The following is a 17,482-nucleotide window of genomic DNA, read 5'->3' on the forward strand; positions in this document are numbered from 1 at the left end:
GCAAACTCCTTGGGTCGGAGGTGAGAATAGAAAACCACTCCAAAATAGTTTTTCTAAGATTTGAACCTCAAGAGTACCAAACCCTAATTTTTTTAAGAAAAGGCTGAGAAAAAATGAAAAATTCCTAAATTTTTAGCCTCTAAAGCTCTGATACCATGTAGATAAATACACTCTTGATTGTTACTTTCATTTCTAATGGAATAGTTTTTAAATAGGCCGAGTACAAAAGGTATATTTTAGGTATAAACTAATTTACATTAATTACACCTTAGCTGTAAAACACTAACTAATAATTCAGATTATTTCTACAGAATCCCTCCAGGCTTCGAGGAAAGATATGGAAAAGAAAATGTCTTGTCATCTGAAAAATCTCTCTACGACTTAAAACAATCTCCACGGGCATAGTTTGAAAGATTTAAGCAGGTGGTAAAACAATATGGGTATAAATAGGCTCAATCGGGTCACACCTTGTTCTTTAGACACTCACAAAAGGGTAAGGTAACTATTCTCATTGCCTATGTTGATGACATGATACTCACCAGTGATGATTACAGAGAGCAAGAAAGACTTGCTAGCCCAAGAATTCGAGGTAAAAGATCTTGGATCAATAAAGTATTTTCTAGGAATGGAGGTTGCAAGAACAAAACAAAGAATTGATGTGTCTCAAAGGAAATATGTCCTAGATCTACTCAAGGCAACATGAATGAGTGGTTGTAAACCTGTGACAATACAAGTTGAACCAAAAGGGAAGTGTAAACCAACAAAAGAGAAGCCAATTGACAAAGGAATGTACCATTAGTTAGTGGGAAAATTGATCTACCTATCCCACACAAGGCCCGATATTGCATTTGCTGTGAGCTTAGTTAGCCAATACATGCACAATCCATTCGAAGAACACTTGGAAGCTGTGGACATAATTTTTCGCTGTCTGAAGAAAACAGCAGGAAATAGATTGCTATTAAAAAAGAATGAGGAAAAAGGTGTTGAGGCCTTCAGAGATGCAGATTGGGCAGGGTCAGTTGAAGATAGAAGATCAACAACTGGATATTGTACTAAAGTATGAGGGAATTTGGTTACTTGGAGGAGTAAAAAGCAACTAGTGGTGGCTTGAAGTAGTGCTGAAGCAAAACTCAAAGCTCTTGCTCAAGGAGTATGCGAATTAATTTGGATCAAGCACATACTTGAAGAATTAAAACTTCAAAGGACCGAGCCTTTAAAGTTGTATAGTGATAGCAAGTCAGCAATCAACATAGCACACAACCCAGTCCATCACGACAGAATCAAACATGTTGAAGTGGATAGACACTTCATTAAAGAAAAAATTGATGGAAAGGAACTATGTGTTGTATATATTCCTAGCAAGCAACAACATGCTGACTTACTAACCAAAGGGCTATCAACGGAAAGTTTCAACGAGGTAGTTTGCAAGCTGGTCATGCGGAATCTCTATGCACCAGCTTGAGGGAGGGTGTAGAAAATATTGTATATTAAGCACTTACTTAGTATCTTTCCATTAAGGAAACTGTTAGCTATATATAATAGTTGTTCATATTAACTGCAAATTAGCTATAAATTAGGACTAATTAGTTTCCTTTTCTCTCATGGTTTCCTAGAATAACTTCCCTAGTTTGTATATAAATATATGTTTATTTCTCATTGAAATACAAGTGAATACAATTCTCTTCACCTCTTATTACCTGGTATCAAAGCATTAGTCTATAAAATTCGAATTTTGCTACAAATTTAGGGTTTTTTTTTTCTTTTGGGGTTTTCCATAAACACAAATTAGGGTTTAGTCTATCTTTGTTGTGATTCTACATTGGTTTTTCGTGTTTTCTGTTGTGTTTCTTTAAGAAGTTATGGCTGAGAATAAATCAGAGACGAAATCCGTGGTTTCATCTGATGTGGTTCCTGTGATGTCTAAAATCACGGACCATAAACTGATTGGTTCGAATTATTTGGAGTGGTGTAAGACTGTTCGACTTTATCTACGAAGTATTGACAAAGATGACTACTTGACTGATGATCCTCCTAAAGAAAAAGATGATTCAAGACAGACGTGGCTCAGGGAGGATGCTCGCTTATTCCTTCAAATCCGAAATTCTATTGATAGTGAGGTAATTGGTTTGATCAATCATTGTGAGTTTGTTAAAGAACTAATGGATTATTTGGAATTTTTGTATTCTGGAAAAGGCAATCTCTCCCGTATGTATGAGGTGTGCAAAGCATTCTACCATGTGGAGAAACAAGATTAGTCTCTAATGAACTACTTTATGTCTTTTAAGAAGACGTATGAGGAGCTTAATATGTTGCTGCCATTTAGCACTGATGTGAAGGTTCAACAACGCCAGCGAGAGCAGATGGCTATTATGAGCTTCTAGCAGGGCTCTCACCTGAATTTGATTCTGCGAAAGCACAAGTTTTTTCTGGTTATGATGAATCCTCTTTACAAGATGTCTTTAGTCGTATTCTTCGCACGGAAATTACTCCTTCTGTTCCTCTTAATAGTGCTTTGGTAAGTCGTAATAATTATGCGCCTAGGAAATCTTCTATTCCAACTAGGCATAAAGGAGGTCGTTCACAAGGAGTTGAAGCTCGAACACTGGATTCTGGAGGCATTATTTGCAACTACTGTAAAAAGGCAGGTCACACCAAGTTTGAGTGTAGAAAGCTACAGTTTAAAAATCAACAACACTCTGTTAATGTTGCAAATACTATTTGATGCCACTGATAAATCCGTCCTTATTTCTGCTGATGAATTTGCCAAGTTCTCACGATATCAGGAATCACTCAAGTCGTCATCTCTTTCTGTCACTGCTATTGCCGATTCAAGTAAATCTAATACATGTCTTCTCACTTCATCTTCCAAATGGGTCATTGATTCTGGTGCCACAGATCACATGACAGGTAATTCCCATCTCTTTTCCACTTTTCATTCTCACACTTCAACTTCTACTGTTACCTTAGCTGATGGGTTACCATCTTGTGTTCGTGGATTTGGCACTATTACTCCTACACCTCTGCTTGCTTTGTCATCTGTCGTACATTTACCTAGTTTATCCTTCAAATTGCTCTCGGTTAGTCAACTCACTCGTAATCTTAATTGTTGCATCTCATTGTTTCCCGATCATTGTTTATTTCAGGATCTTATGTCGAAGAAGATTATTGGTAAAGGACATGAATCTGGATGCCTCTATATTCTTGACATACCGCCACCAACTTCTTTTGCTTGTTCGAGTGTCACTTCTGCTTTTGAGGCTCATTGTCGATTGGGTCATCCGTCTCTTCCTTTGCTCAAGAAACTTGGTCCGCAATATAGTAATGTGTCTTCATTAGATTGTGAGTCGTGTCAATTTGCCAAACACCATCGTCTTAGTTCGAGTCCACGAGTCAATAAACGCGCTAGTGTTCTTTTTGAATTAGTTCATTCTGATGTTTGGGGTCCTTCTCCTATTTTGTCTAAACCTGGATTCAAGTATTTTGTTACTTTTGTTGATGATTATTCTCGTGTAACTTGGTTATATTTAATGAAAAATCGTTCTGAGTTGTTTTCTATATTTTGTGCATTTTGTGCTGAGATTAAGAATCAATTTAATGTTTCTATTCGTACTTTGCGAAGTGATAATGTCAAAGAATATACATCTGCTTTATTTCATTCTTATATCGTCTCTAATGGCATGCTTCATGAAACCTCTTGCGTTGCATCCCAAAATGGTGTAGCAGAACGTAAAAACAGACATCTTCTTGAAACTGCACGAGCCCTCTTATTTCAAATGTATGTTCCTAAACATTTTTGGGCCGATGCTATTTCTACAACATGTTTTCTTATCAATCACATGCCATCTTTTGTTCTTAATGGTGAGATCCCGTATAAAATTCTTTTTCCCAGCAAGTCATTATTTCCTGTTAATACTAGGATATTTGGTAGTACTTGTTTTGCTCGAGATGTTCGTCAAAATGTCACTAAATTAGATCCTAAGTCATTGAAGTGTGTATTCCTTGGCTATTCTCGTCTTCAGAAAGGGTATAGGTGTTATTGTCCAAATCTCAACAAGTATCTTGTCTCCATTGATGTTATCTTCATGGAAAACACACCATATTTTTCATCTTCCTCTATCCTTACTTGTCAGGGGGAGGATGATGATGATTTGTTGGTATATTCTATCACTTCTTCTGCCCCTGACCCACTTCCTAAGGAATCTCCTATTTCTAAACCTATCTCAGACACTACTCACGATGAGTCTCCTATTACTCACCTTGTCTCAGCCATAGCTCCTGACATGCCTCCGCCTCCTATTAAAGTGTACACCAGGCGTCTGCCTTCTGTTTCATTTCCTGCACCTACTTCTTCGTTATCAGATTCGGTCCCATACGATGATCTTCCCATTGCGCTACGCAAAGGTAAACGTCAGTGCACTTATCCTATTTCTTCTTTTGTTTCTTATAATCACTTGTCATCTTCTTCTTGTTCTCTTATTGCTTCCCTTGATTCTATTTCGATTCCTAATACTGTTTGTGAAGCCATATCGCATCCTGGTTGGCATGATGCAATGATAGAAGGGATGAATGCTTTAGATGACAATGGTACTTGGGACTTGGTCGATTTACCTTCAGGAAAACGGGCATAGGGTGCAAATGGGTATTCACTGTTAAGGTCAATCCAGATGGATCAATTGCTCGATTAAATGCCCATCTTGTTACTAAGGGTTATGCTCAAACCTATGGAGTGGACAATTGTGATACTTTTTCTCCTGTTACTAAGTTGACATCTGTTCGATTGTTTATTTCAATGGCAGCTACTCATCCTTGACCTCTACATCAACTAGATATCAAGAATGCTTTTCTTCATGGAGATCTTCAGGAGGAGGTGTATATGGAGCAACCTTCTAGTTTTGTTGCTCAGGGGAAGTTTGTCGTCTTCAAAAAATCTTTATATGATTTGAAGCAAAGTCCTCGTGCTTGATTTGGTAAATTTAATCAAGCTGTTGAGAAATTCGGTATGCTGAAAAGTAAGTCCGATCATTCAGTGTTTTATAAATGATCAACTGCCGGTATCATTTTATTGGTTGTGTATGTGGATGATATTGTTATTACTAGAAATGGTATTAGAGGAATCTCATTTCTTAAGTCATTCATTCATACTCAGTTTCACACGAAGGATTTGGGGAGCTCAAGTATTTCTTGGGAGTTGAGGTAACTCGGAGTAAACAAGGTATTTTTCTATCTCAAAGAAAGTATGTCGTTGATTTGTTGATTGAGACAGGAAAATTGGGAGCAAAGCCTTGTAGCACTCCAATGAGTCCTAATGTGCACCTTACAAAAGATGGGGAACCATTTGAAGATCCTGAAAGATATCGCAGGTTGGTTGGAAAGTTGAATTATCTTACTGTAACTCGTCCAGACATTGCATTCTCAGTTAGTGTTGTCGGTCAGTTCATGTTATCTCCAACAATTCATCATTGGGCAACGTTAGAGCAAATTTTGTGTTACTTGAAAGGAGCACCAGGATGAGGTATCGTGTACGCAGATCATGGGCACACTCATATTAAGTGTTTCTCAGATGCAGATTGGGTAGGTTCTAAAGTGGATAGAAGATCCACTTCAGGTTATTGTATTTTTGTTAAAGGGAATTTGGTCTCTTGGAAGAGTAAGAAGCAAAATGTTGTGTCACGATCAAGCGCAGAATCAGAATATAGGACTATGACACAATCTGTGTGTGAGGTAATGTGGATCTATCAACTATTGACTGAAGTAGGACTTAAGACTTCAGTACCAGCAAAATTATGGTGTGATAATCAAGCTGCTCTTCATATTGCATCTAATCCTATGTTCCATGAGTACACTAAGCACATCGAAATTGATTGTCATTTTGTTCGTGAGAAAATTCAGCAAGGTTTGATCTCCATAGGATATGTGAAGACAAGCGAACAACTAGGGGATATCTTTACAAAAGCATTAAATGGGGTACGGGTTGATTATTTTTGTAACAAACTGGGCATGATTAACATATATGCTCCAGCTTGAGGGGGAGTGTTAGCTATATATAATAGTTCATATTAACTGTAAATTAGCTATAAATTAGGACTAATTAGTTTCCTTTTCTCTCATGGTTTCTTAGAATAACTTCCCTAGTTTGTATATAAATATATGTTTATTTTTCATTGAAATACAAGTGAATACAATTCTCTTCACCTCTTATTACAGAAACCAAGCTGAATTATTAGAAAGTCATTATAATTAGATTATTTAGTTTTAGGCTAATTGATTTACTCTAGAATATCTGTAATTAATCTAGAATATTTGGTATTAAATACCAGATTTATTTATACCCGTACAGTGCCTATTTAAAGGCCTTATTCTCTATCAATAAAGATTATCAAAGGCTAATTTTTTAAGTATCTTAATTTTGTTAAGATGGTAGGAGCTTTTTGCTGCTCTATGTCTGTGGACATAGGCAAAATTGCTGAACCTTGTTAATTCATCGTCCTTTTTTTTCCCATCTCTATTTTGAATCGTTTTCTTGCCCATTTAATGTTGTTCCTATTAGTAATTTGCTACAACACTTTGGCATCAATTTTTGTACTGTAAGCCAGCTGACTTCAAACGTGGTCTTGTGGATTCAGATCAGCCAATTCAGTTCAAGAAATTATGAAAGGATTACAATGTTACTTTGACAAGGCATTGCCATTGAGGCTTCTATACAAAAGGGAACGTCGGCAATATGAGAGAGCAATGGCAGCATATGACCTCCCTCCGTCACATGTATATGGAGCTGAACATCTCTTACGTCTTTTCGGTATGCTCATAAGATGTTTTGTGTTTCTCCGACAGATTAGATAATATCTGTCTTATGATTCTGACATTTCTAGGATATGTATGTTTTAGAGGCTCAATAAATGAAAAAATGGCCTGCCCGGCCAGTACTAAAGCAGGATTTCTTGTTTACAACAATTTAACCTTGTTGATCTGTAGTGCAGTTTTTAATGTTTTATTTGTGAACTTTGACTGGCAAATGTTGGTGCAAATGGCTATGTTTTTAGTCAGATATTTTATTACTCACGTCTATTGCCTTGTGCTTCAAAAGGACACAAACTATCTTACTCTACATCACTAGTTGCCACCAAATTTTGCGGTCTACCAAGGTTTTTGAGAAGTTTATTTGTGGTTATTTTGGGGTTTACAAAGTCCTGATTTTGTTATATTATGTTTCTCTTTGATGTATGAAGTCTGCTATTAGTTTTACTCTGGTTTTTTGGGATGCTGTGAATCTAATTAACCCATGATAATTTGTACAAGGTAGACCATCTTATAGATCACTTTTTTTTTATGACTTTGAACACATTATGTTTAAGTACTGCTGAAATGGTTTATGATGCTTATTGTACCTGGATAATTGAGCATGATGTAGGTGTCCCAGCTTGATTAGAAAGTTCGTGTTTTTTTCCTTTTCTTTTCCTGTTAGTAGTGTGAAAGCTGATTTAATTTATTATCTTGCACTTAATATCTGTTGTGTGAGATGATGCTTTTCTTCTCTGTAGTAAGCAAGTACTATTTATTTGCACATTTAATGGATTATTCTCTGGTAATATTGCAGTTATGTTGCCCGAGCTACTGTATCATGCTAATATTGAAGAGGATGCGTTGGTGGAGTTGATTCTACAATTTAATGATTTTCTCAAGTATATATTTATCCATCCTGACTGGATTTATATCTAATTATTTTGAGCCCTATAATAGCTGCAGTATTTGAGATAACAATGGTCCAAATGACAACAGTTGAACTGAATGATTTTTATATTTTTATTTTTAATAAGAAAACGCTTGAATAAGAGTTCTATTATTTTATTTTCTAGCCAAGAGAAGTAAAATCTGCTCAATTTAGACAAATTCGTTTTGCTGATTTAGTTTAAACAACTTTACATGTCTGGAATCCGAATTGAATTGGCTGACGTGTTTGTTTTCCTCGTTCATTGTGACCCTATCTATAGTCTTGGCAATCGTTGTGCAACTATAGGATAATTTAGTAGTTTGTATTCCTTCCACCACTCTTAATTTTAGAAAGCTCGATGATTGGACCTATATGTGTTCTGAGTGTTTGATTATATTATAATGTTTTTCTATTTATTTGGAATTTCTCATTATACTTTACTAATACCTTTGTAATGTAGATACTTGCGGGAGAATCAAAGAAAGTGGTTCCGCACTGGTTACTACGTTGCCGATGACACCGACACGAGTGCCGACGAGCAAGATGACATAGTTTAAACCTTTGCTTGAAACACTGTCTACTACTGTGGGTATAACTGTTGTTTTGAAAACCAACGACGTCGTTTAGTTTTTAACTTTATCGAGTACTACTAATGTTAGAAAGAACAGAACCGAACCAGATGGTCTTTTTTTATCAATTTGTCACTGCACTGGGCCGTTTTGTGAGAGATAGAACTATTCGTGCCCCCGGATGATGATGATTTTGATGATGAAAGAACCATGATTGTCTTGTAAAGTTATATAAAGCACTAGATGGCAATTGATGTAATTCGATATTAGGTTGCATATTAAAAAAAAAAAAAAATTAAATGTGAAATTCAATATTAAATTATATCGGATCACAATAGATAATTTTGGACACCTTAAAATACTAAATAACAATGCTTAAATTATGTCTTAAATTTTAAATTCAGAATCTTCACTTAAGAGTATAGTTTGGAAAACCTTATAATTATTCCTGCTTGTTATGTTAGTATGCAAGTGTAGTTTTTTGTTTTTTTGTTTTTTTGTTTTTTGACTAATTGATTCTTTTCATGTTGGAAGTTAAATGACAACATGTCTATTGTATTGTTTTTGGATCATTGGTTGGAACTATTAAACATCTTTGTGGTTCTGTAACGCGAGGTTCTCTTTACTCTTAATTTAACGTTTACGTAAAGTTCAATAATATGCAGTCGTATATTATGATAACAGTTTATTATAAATTATTAGTAAAATGTATATGCATCTCTATATAATTATACTATTTGTATTATGCATTGTCAAAAATTGTCTAAATGGAAAATAGATTTAATACATAAATATTGAAGCAACCTATATTAATTCAATTTTAAACTTTAGTTGACTTTTAAAAGTTCAGTAGCGACTGCTACGAAACAACGAGACTACATATTCAGGGAAAAAAGAAGTCTGAACAACTACGAGGCTCAAAACATGGAATTATGCATAGATACTCATGAAAAGTAACATAAATTAATTCAACTAAACTTATGTTAGCTTTTAAAAGTACCATAGTGGTTGCTATCGAAATCGAAGTGACAATACTACATATTCGGCAGAAATAAATGTGCATTAATGGTTGTTTCTATTCATCATCCACCCCAGGTGACACCTCCTCATACAAAAAATGTCAAACACCGATTAGTATTTAGCACTGTCAACTGTCAATCAAACTCGTAAAAATGAAGACCTTTCTCATCTTCTACGTTCTCTTCTTGGCAATCTCTCTTCCACTTTCAACATCAAGCTTTGATACCTTACACGCAGGTTCATCACTATCAGTGGAGAACCAAAACGTCGACGTTTTAGTTTCATCAAATGGTGTCTTCTCTGCTGGATTTCACACCGTCGGGGACAACGCATACTCCTTTGCCGTATGGTTCACCCAGACCCAGCCTTCTCCGTACGGCAACAACGATCGTACGGTGGTTTGGATGGCAAACCGTGACAAACCAGTTAACGCCGAAGGCTCAAAGCTAACTCTCCTCAAAACCGGTAATCTTATATTAAACGACGCCGATCGGATAATCATTTGGGCCACCGGAATGGCGTCGATTGCATTGCCCCAGACCCAGTTGCGTCTCTACGACACCGGCAACGTTGTTCTTCTAACCTCGGGGCCGGGCGACGATACCGTTTTGTGGCAGAGTTTCAGCTCACCGATGGATACCCTTCTCCCAGAACAACCTTTAACCAGATACGGAGGGCTTGTCTCCTCGAGTAGTAAGAGTAACTTCTTCTTAGCTGCTGAGCTGTGATATATTGAAGGGCTTAGTTGTAATTAGTTAGCTGTTTTTCCTTCTTAACTGTTGTAACTGTAATTAGTTAAGAATCGGCTAGCTTAGTACTGGGTTAGTGATATAAATTTCATTCTTGTATTTCTGTATTCCTTTAATGAAAAACAGAGCTTTTCATTCATGTTCTTCTTCTCTTTTTCTCCTGGTTCTCTTTGGTAATATAGTATCAAAGCCAGGTTGCGATCCTGGGACCTGTGGGTTATAAGTCTCCTTTTGAGATTCTCCATCACAAATCACCTACCTATCATCATCTTAAAGCTTTTGGATGCCTAGCCTATGCATCAACTCTCCCAAGTCATCGGTCAAAATTTTCACCCCGAGCTACTGCTTGCGTTTTTCTTGGTTACCCCATTGGCATGAAAGCTTATAAGCTTCTTGACCTTGATTCCAACAGAGTTTTTGTCTCTCGTGATGTACAATTTCATGAACATATATTCCCTTTTGTTTCCACTAATGTGCTCTCTTCTCATTATGCAGATTTTTTTTCTCACTCTTTCTTGCCTCATAATAGTGTTCTGCCTGCTACAGATACTCCTACAGCTGACCACACTTCTGTATCACTCCCTTCCTCTGTTATTGATGATACAGTTCCTATTTCTACTCGATCCTCTCGACCTTTGCGTAGACCATCATATCTCACTGATTATCATTGTAACCTTGCTACTAATTCCATTGTTGCTTCCTCTCAGGTCCCTACTGGTACAGTTCGGTATCCTATTTCTAAGTTCCTGGACTATAGCAAACTTTCTGCTCCTTTTCGCGCCACTGTTTTAGCTATTTCTAGCAACATTGAACCTGAATCCTATCAAAAAGCTGCTGGTACTATTGAATGGGACATGGCCATGGCCGAAGAACTTGCTGCCCTTGAAAGAAATAATACTTGGAGTATTGTTAGCCTTCCCAAACACAAACATGCTGTAGGCTGCAAGTGGGTTTACAAGATTAAATATAATGCTGATGGTTCTATTGAGCGTTACAAAGCCTGCTTGGTAGCTAAGGGTTACACTCAACAAGAAGGCATAGACTACAATGATACCTTTGCCCCGGTTGCTAAGCTTGTCATTGTCAAGCTTCTTCTTGCTCTTGCGGCAGTTAAAGGTTGGTTTCTTCACCAACTTGATGTTCATAACGCCTTTTTACATGGAGACTTGCATGAGGAAGTATTTATGACTCTACCTGTAACGACCCCAAATTCTCTATTAAGGCTTAAGGGCCTGGAGTAGTGTGCCTGGAGGGCATAATGGGATTCTGTGTGTGACTTTTATGAATTTAATGCATGATTATGACTTATTGCACGTTATATGACTATCTGATTATTTGAGATGCATGACTATGTGAATTAGTATGCATGTAGACCTGATTGTCTTAGAATGAGCATGATTGTAATTTGGCCATTTTAGAGCACAACTGTGATAATTGTATTATGTAATCGTGCCATGTGAGTGTGATGTTATTATCAGGATGCACGCATCGAGACGGTCCTAGTGAGCCAGTTAGTCTAAAAGTCACAACGGGATGTTGTACCCGGCTCGGGAGGAGCCTAGGGGTACTTCGGGAATCTTATAAGTGAGTTGAGAATGAGTGGTTAGTTATTGGTAATTGGGTAACCTGGGTAACCATTTGTAACTGCTGTGAGTAACAAGTTTTAGATAGAAAATGGTAGAAATGAAATAGAAGTGAAAGGACTTAAGTGCCCTTGAAGGTTTAGTTAGGAAGGGTTATGAAGAAGGGGTAAAATGGTCTTTTGGCAAGGGTAATAGACAAATTGCAGCTGGGATTTAGGGGGGCATGGTTTGGGCATTGGATCATTTGGTGTTTTGATAAAACTAGAAGAGAAGGAAAAGAAGAGGAGAGAAAGGCTAGGGCAAGAAGAAGAAAGAAGAAAAAGGGTAGAAGGGCTGAAGTGGGAGCTTAGGAGGAGTCCAAGGAAGCTTGTTGGGTGGATTCTTCACTTGAGGTATGGTTTTTACACACACTTAAGTTTGGTTTCTGTGTTGATTTGAGGGATTTAATGCTTGAGTTAAGATTTTCAAGGTTTTGGTTGAGTTGCTGAAATTAGAGATCAAAGGTGTGGATCTTGGGTGTGTTGATGTTTTGATCTTGTTTCTAGTGTCTATAGGTTGTTAGATTGTTCATATGAAGTTTGGATTTGAGTTTTGGGGTTTAGGTATTGGTTTGGGGTGATTTGGAGAGGTTGAAGCTCGGGAAAACGCGAAGGAAAACCCAGAATTCTGGGTCTGCGAAGGCGTGCCGCGGCACAGTTTTTGCGTGCCGCGGCGTGGAGCTCCTGACTTGCTGGGTGCCGCGGCACAAGGCCAATTTCAGGATGTCATTTTTGGCAATTTTAGGCCTTTGCTCCGGGGGTTCGGGGGATGTCTCCGGGGTGTTGTTTTAAGGTTTTAGAGGTCCCGGGAGTACGGGATTGGTCCTGGGAAGTGGTTTTGGGCTTGGTTAGTATTAAAAGTGTTTTATGTGTGTTGTGACTAGGATTTTGGAGAGGCTCGTGCTAGAGGACCGTGCTCGTGACCGTGGTACATCGGAAAGCAAGGGATACAGGTAAGAAAACCGTAACACCCGAGAATAGGGCATGGGCCCATTGTGTGATTGTAGGGCACGGCCCTAGCTTGTATTGTGTGCAAATGTGTAATCTTAGATGAACTATTGTATGTTTGAATGGTTATTTCATAATGTATGATATGTGTGATTATAATGGAATGAACGGCAAGGCCGAGAGCGGCAAAGGCCGGGTACGGCAGTGGGGCCAGAAGTAACGCTCAGCACATGGGATGCTATAGCGAGGGTGGGACCCAAGGGATACATGAGTTATCCTACGGTAATGACCGAGACCCCAAGCTTTGGTAAGGCCTCTGGGGCGGCATGGCCGTGCTTGGTTTAAATTGATTATTTTCCTATTTATCAGTGAATTATGCCAGTGATATTATTTGCATATGTTATGTGCTATTTGGGTTTTCTTGCTGGGCTTCGGCTCACGGGTGCTCCGTGTGGCAGGTAAAAGCAAGGAGTCAGTCAACCGGCCATGAGTATGGAGAGCGTGGGGGCGGCGCGTACATGTTGGGGGCATTTTGTAAATGGCTGTATTGATCCATTCTTTTGATAGTTAACCTGGTGTAAATCTATTTTTGAGTTGTAAATATTTTGTAAACCTTATTTTGGGATCCCAGATGTTTTATACTTACGTTTTCAATGAAGTTAAACATTTTTAAAGAGTACAGCCTTAAATTCTGATTTATCCACACTTTTGGTTTTAGAAACCACTTAGAGTCAGTCAAAAGCACGATTTCTATTTTAAGCTCACTTAGTAACGACTCTAAGGTAGTAGGGCGTTACACTACCTCAGGGGTATCGTCCTAAGGGGGAGTTACCAGTTCGTCCTGTTTGCCGATTGCAAAAGTCTTATATGGTCTCAAGCAAGCCTCCCGACAATGGTTTGAGAAATTTTCAAGTGCTTTACAAGAAGAAGGTTTTAGTCACTCCGCTACTGATCATTCTTTGTTTATAAAGCATTCTAATACCAGCTTCATGGCCCTTGTTGTCTATGTTGATGATGTTGTTGTGGTTAGTAGTAATCTACAAGAAGTTAAGGTTTTAAAAGGACGGCTGAATGCTAAGTTCAAGTTAAAAGACTTAGGAAATTTGTGATATTTCTTGGGTCTTGAAGTTGCTCGATCAGAGAAAGGTATCTTCATCTCTCAACGTCATTATTCTTTACAGTTGCTTGATACAGCTGGGTTTCTAGGCTGCAAACCATCAAGTACTCCCATGGAGCCTAATCTGAAACTGAGTTTAGAAAATGGGGAGTTACTTAATGATCCTCAAACATATAGGAGAATAATTGGAAAGCTCCAATATCTCACTATTACAAGGCCAGATTTGTCTTACTCAATCAACAAACTGAGTCAGTTCTTGGCTTCTCCACGGGTTCCCCACCTTAAAGCAGCTGAAAGGGTATTGCAGTACATCAAAGGCAGTCCTGGTTTTGGCCTATTCTTTCCAGCCAATTCCACACTCAAGTTAAGAGCCTATGCAGACTCGGACTGGGGTTCCTGTCAAGATTCCAGGAAATCTACTTCAGGTTTTTGTGTTTTCCTTGGAAATTCATTAATCTCTTGGAAGAGCAAGAAACAAAACACTGTTTCGCGTTCTTCAGCTGAAGCGGAGTATAGGGCCATGGAAAATACCACTTGTGAAGTGGTTTGGTTGATCTCTGTGTTAAAGGAATTTAATCAATCTCATGATATAGCTGTTGATCTCTACTGCGATAATCAAGCAGCCTTACATATTGCAGCAAACCCAGTTTTCCATGAGAGAACCAAACACATTGAGATTGATTGTCACTTGATAAGAGAAAAAATTCAAGCTGGAATAATCAGAACAGCCCATGTTACATCACAAGAACAGGTTGCAGACATGTTTACCAAGGCTCTTTTTCCTCAACAGTTCAATTATTTGAGAGACAAGATTGGATTGCAAAGCATTTACAATCCATCTTGAGGGGGAGTCTTAGCTGCTGAGCTGTGATATATTGAAGGGCTTAGTTGGAATTAGTTAGCTGTTTTTCCTTCTTAACTGTTGTAACTGTAATTAGTTAAGAATCGGCTAGCTTAGTACTGGGTTAGTGATATAAATTTCATTCTTGTATTGCTGTATTCCTTTAATGAAAAACAGAGCTTTTCATTCATGTTCTTCTTCTCTTTTTCTCCTGGTTCTCTTTGGTAATACTTCTCTTCCGGTTTCTACAAAATTTTCTTCGACACAGACAACGTTATACGCCTAGTTTTCGACAACAATGAGGTGTCGAGTGTTTATTGGCCTAATCCGTGGTTGTTAACTTGGAAAGCAGGGAGGTCTACATACAACAACAGTAGAGTGGCAGTGCTTAATTACTTCGGCAATATTAGCTCATCAGATAGATTTACTTTCATGCCAGATGATTTTGGTTCGAGGGTTCAGAGAATATTAAAGCTTGATGATGATGGTAATGCTAGATTGTACAGCAGAAAAAAGCCAGAGGAGAATTGAGTTGTCACATGGCAAGCTTTTACCAATCCTGGTAGGATTCATGGCATTTGTGGTGCTAACAGCCGATGTATGCACGATTCTAATGGCAGAAAATGCTCTTGCATCCCAGGGCATAAGATGAGGAATCACATTGATTGGTCTTATGGATGTGAACCAGAATTCAATTCCTTCTGCACCAAAAACGAGTCTTCGAAGTTTGTCAAACTTTTCAATACCGAGTTTTACGGATATGCTTATGGCATCTACTCCAACTACAGCTACCAAGATTGTGTAAACTTGTGTTTACAATTTTGCAACTGCAAAGGGTTCCAGTACTCCTATTTTGTCAACCTAGGTATTTTTAAGTGTTACCCGAAGATGTTACTGGTTAATGGATACCATAGACCAGGATTTTCGGGAAATGTCTACTTGAGGCTACCCAAAACTCATCCCTCATCATTTGGAAACTCAACTGAAGAATTCAAGTTAGATTGCTCAAACAAAGTCACTATACATCTAGCTAGAACTTATACTGAAGGCCAAGTGACTGTGGCAGTGCAAGTCATGGTTTGGTTTGCATGTGGAGTGGGAGGAATTGAGATAATTTCTGTTCTCTTCATTTGGCGCTTGCTAATTAGAACCCGAAAAAACTCGGATACACATCAATTGCAGGTGCAGCTTCTTGCTGCGACTAGATTGAGAAGATTTAGCTTTTGCGAGCTGAAGAAGGCCACAAATGGCTATGCTGAAGAGATTGGAAGAGGAGCAGGAGGCATTGTGTACAAAGGTGTTTTATCAGATTCTCGAGTTGCAGCAATTAAACTACTCACCGAAGCTTACCAAGGTGAATCTGAGTTCCTTGCAGAAGTTAATACCATTGGGACACTAAATCATATGAACTTGATAGAAATGTGGGGATACTGCTCAGAAGGAAAACATAGGATTTTAGTGTATGAGTACTTGGAGCATAAATCTTTGAAAGAGAACTTATCTAGAAATGTTCTTGATTGGAAAAAGAGATTTGAAATTGCTGTAGGGATTGCAAAAGGTCTTGCTTATTTGCGTGAAGAGTGCTTGGAGTGGGTTTTACACTGTGATGTTAAGCCACAGAACATACTGTTAGGCTCTAATTATCAACCAAAGGTAGCAGATTTTGGCTTGTCTAAACTACTAAAGAGAGGAGAACTTAGTAGTCTAAGCTTCTCGAAGATAAGAGGAACAAGAGGTTATATGGCTCTAGAGTGGGTTACAAACCAATCCATCACATCCAAAGTAGATGTATACAACTATGGGATTGTAGTTTTGGAGATACTGACTGGAAAGAGCCCTACAAGCTGTGTCCGTAGTCGTAGTGGTACTGAGGAAACAGAGCAGAGAGGACTAGTTAAGTGGGTGAAAGAGATAGTTGATGGAACTAGTGAAGTGGAAAAGGTCGTGGACCCTTCCATGAAAGGTGAATATGATTTGGAAAAGTTAGAAAATCTTTTGAGGGTAGCCTTAAAATGTGTGGAGGAAGACAAAGATGCTAGACCATCAATGAGCCAAGTTGTCAAGTCCCTCCTACACTATGAGAATTGTCAGTAGTAACAATCAAGATCTTTGAATCTTTCATTTTTGTATTTTCATTAAAAAAAGCATATTTCAAGTATGTATCTTCTATGGTTGCATGAGTGAAAATCTTAAGTTTCTATGTATTTTTTTTTCTTTTTCTTTTTGATAAATATTTATACAACTAAATATGCTTGAAGAGAACACAAACAAGTTATTGGCATGATTGTGTTGATGAGCATTGGGCATTTAGTATCACTTTGAGCCAATATTCAAGGACATAACTTGCAGCTAGTTCTGTAAGGTGCAGGAGCATAAATTTATTATCCATTATATTGGTTATTTCCAACCTTAGTCAGAGACCTGGTTGTGATTGAATTTGCTTAATTTAACTAAAGTACGCTATCGAGTTATTTTATTCATTGTGATTAAGATAAAAAAGATTGGGTCAAACAAATTCGGCCTATGCCTTTTTCTCATGAAGACACTATGTTTTGGATGGGAGATTCTCAACTAAGAGCGCCTTCATTGAACTGCATAAACATGTTTTTAAGTACCTTTGGAACGTTAAAATTCATGAGAGACTGTCTTTTTCTCAAAGGTGCTTTCAGGTGCTCTGCCTACTACTACTGCAAGACAAATATGATTTTTCAAATGGCAGAATCCTGATGTGTTTTGTGGAGGTGTGGAAAATGGTCTGTTATTTTCTCAAAAGATATAGAGGACGAGGGGATTATTTATACAAGTCAAGAAAGTCTTCAGGCAAATACTACAAAATATTCACCAGGATAACAACAGAAAATACAATTAATACAATTTAACAACCTTCACTCGTGCAGCTTGGTATGGGC

The 17,482-nt window shown here is 37.9% G+C and overlaps 3 protein-coding genes across 12 annotated transcripts in view; all 3 read left to right on the plus strand.

Annotated features, from left to right (window-relative positions):
* LOC133805411 (protein MRG1-like) overlaps window positions 1–8,546 on the plus strand; it is a 63,495-nt gene extending 54,949 nt beyond the window's left edge. For 5 of the 10 annotated variants that reach the window (XR_009878957.1, XR_009878959.1, XR_009878958.1 and 2 more), the window contains one exon: window positions 6,624–6,747. Coding sequence is in view for 6 of the 10 variants with exons in the window: in XM_062243590.1 (XP_062099574.1) it covers window positions 6,624–6,652 (29 nt within the window). In the remaining 4 variants the exon portion in view is untranslated. Of the gene's footprint in view, window positions 1–6,623; window positions 6,797–7,594; window positions 7,680–8,168 lie in introns of those variants that run through there. The other 5 variants (XM_062243585.1, XM_062243586.1, XM_062243587.1 and 2 more) reach the window with 2 other exon arrangements.
* An 840-nt stretch (window positions 8,547–9,386) lies between these two features.
* Window positions 9,387–10,029, plus strand: LOC133803554 (putative receptor protein kinase ZmPK1). Its single transcript, XM_062241639.1, has one exon. The coding sequence runs from the start codon at window positions 9,450–9,452 to the stop codon at window positions 10,023–10,025; it is 576 nt and encodes a 191-aa protein (XP_062097623.1). The 5' UTR covers window positions 9,387–9,449; the 3' UTR covers window positions 10,026–10,029.
* Window positions 10,030–14,812: 4,783 nt separating this feature from the next.
* LOC133803553 (putative receptor protein kinase ZmPK1) lies at window positions 14,813–16,777 on the plus strand. The gene has a single exon (XM_062241638.1). It carries the CDS (start codon window positions 15,174–15,176, stop codon window positions 16,665–16,667), a length of 1,494 nt encoding a protein of 497 aa, XP_062097622.1. The 5' UTR covers window positions 14,813–15,173; the 3' UTR covers window positions 16,668–16,777.
* The last annotated feature ends 705 nt before the right edge of the window (window positions 16,778–17,482 follow it).

Source organism: Humulus lupulus, chromosome X (genome assembly GCF_963169125.1).
Source record: "Humulus lupulus chromosome X, drHumLupu1.1, whole genome shotgun sequence".
NCBI lineage: Eukaryota > Viridiplantae > Streptophyta > Magnoliopsida > Rosales > Cannabaceae > Humulus > Humulus lupulus.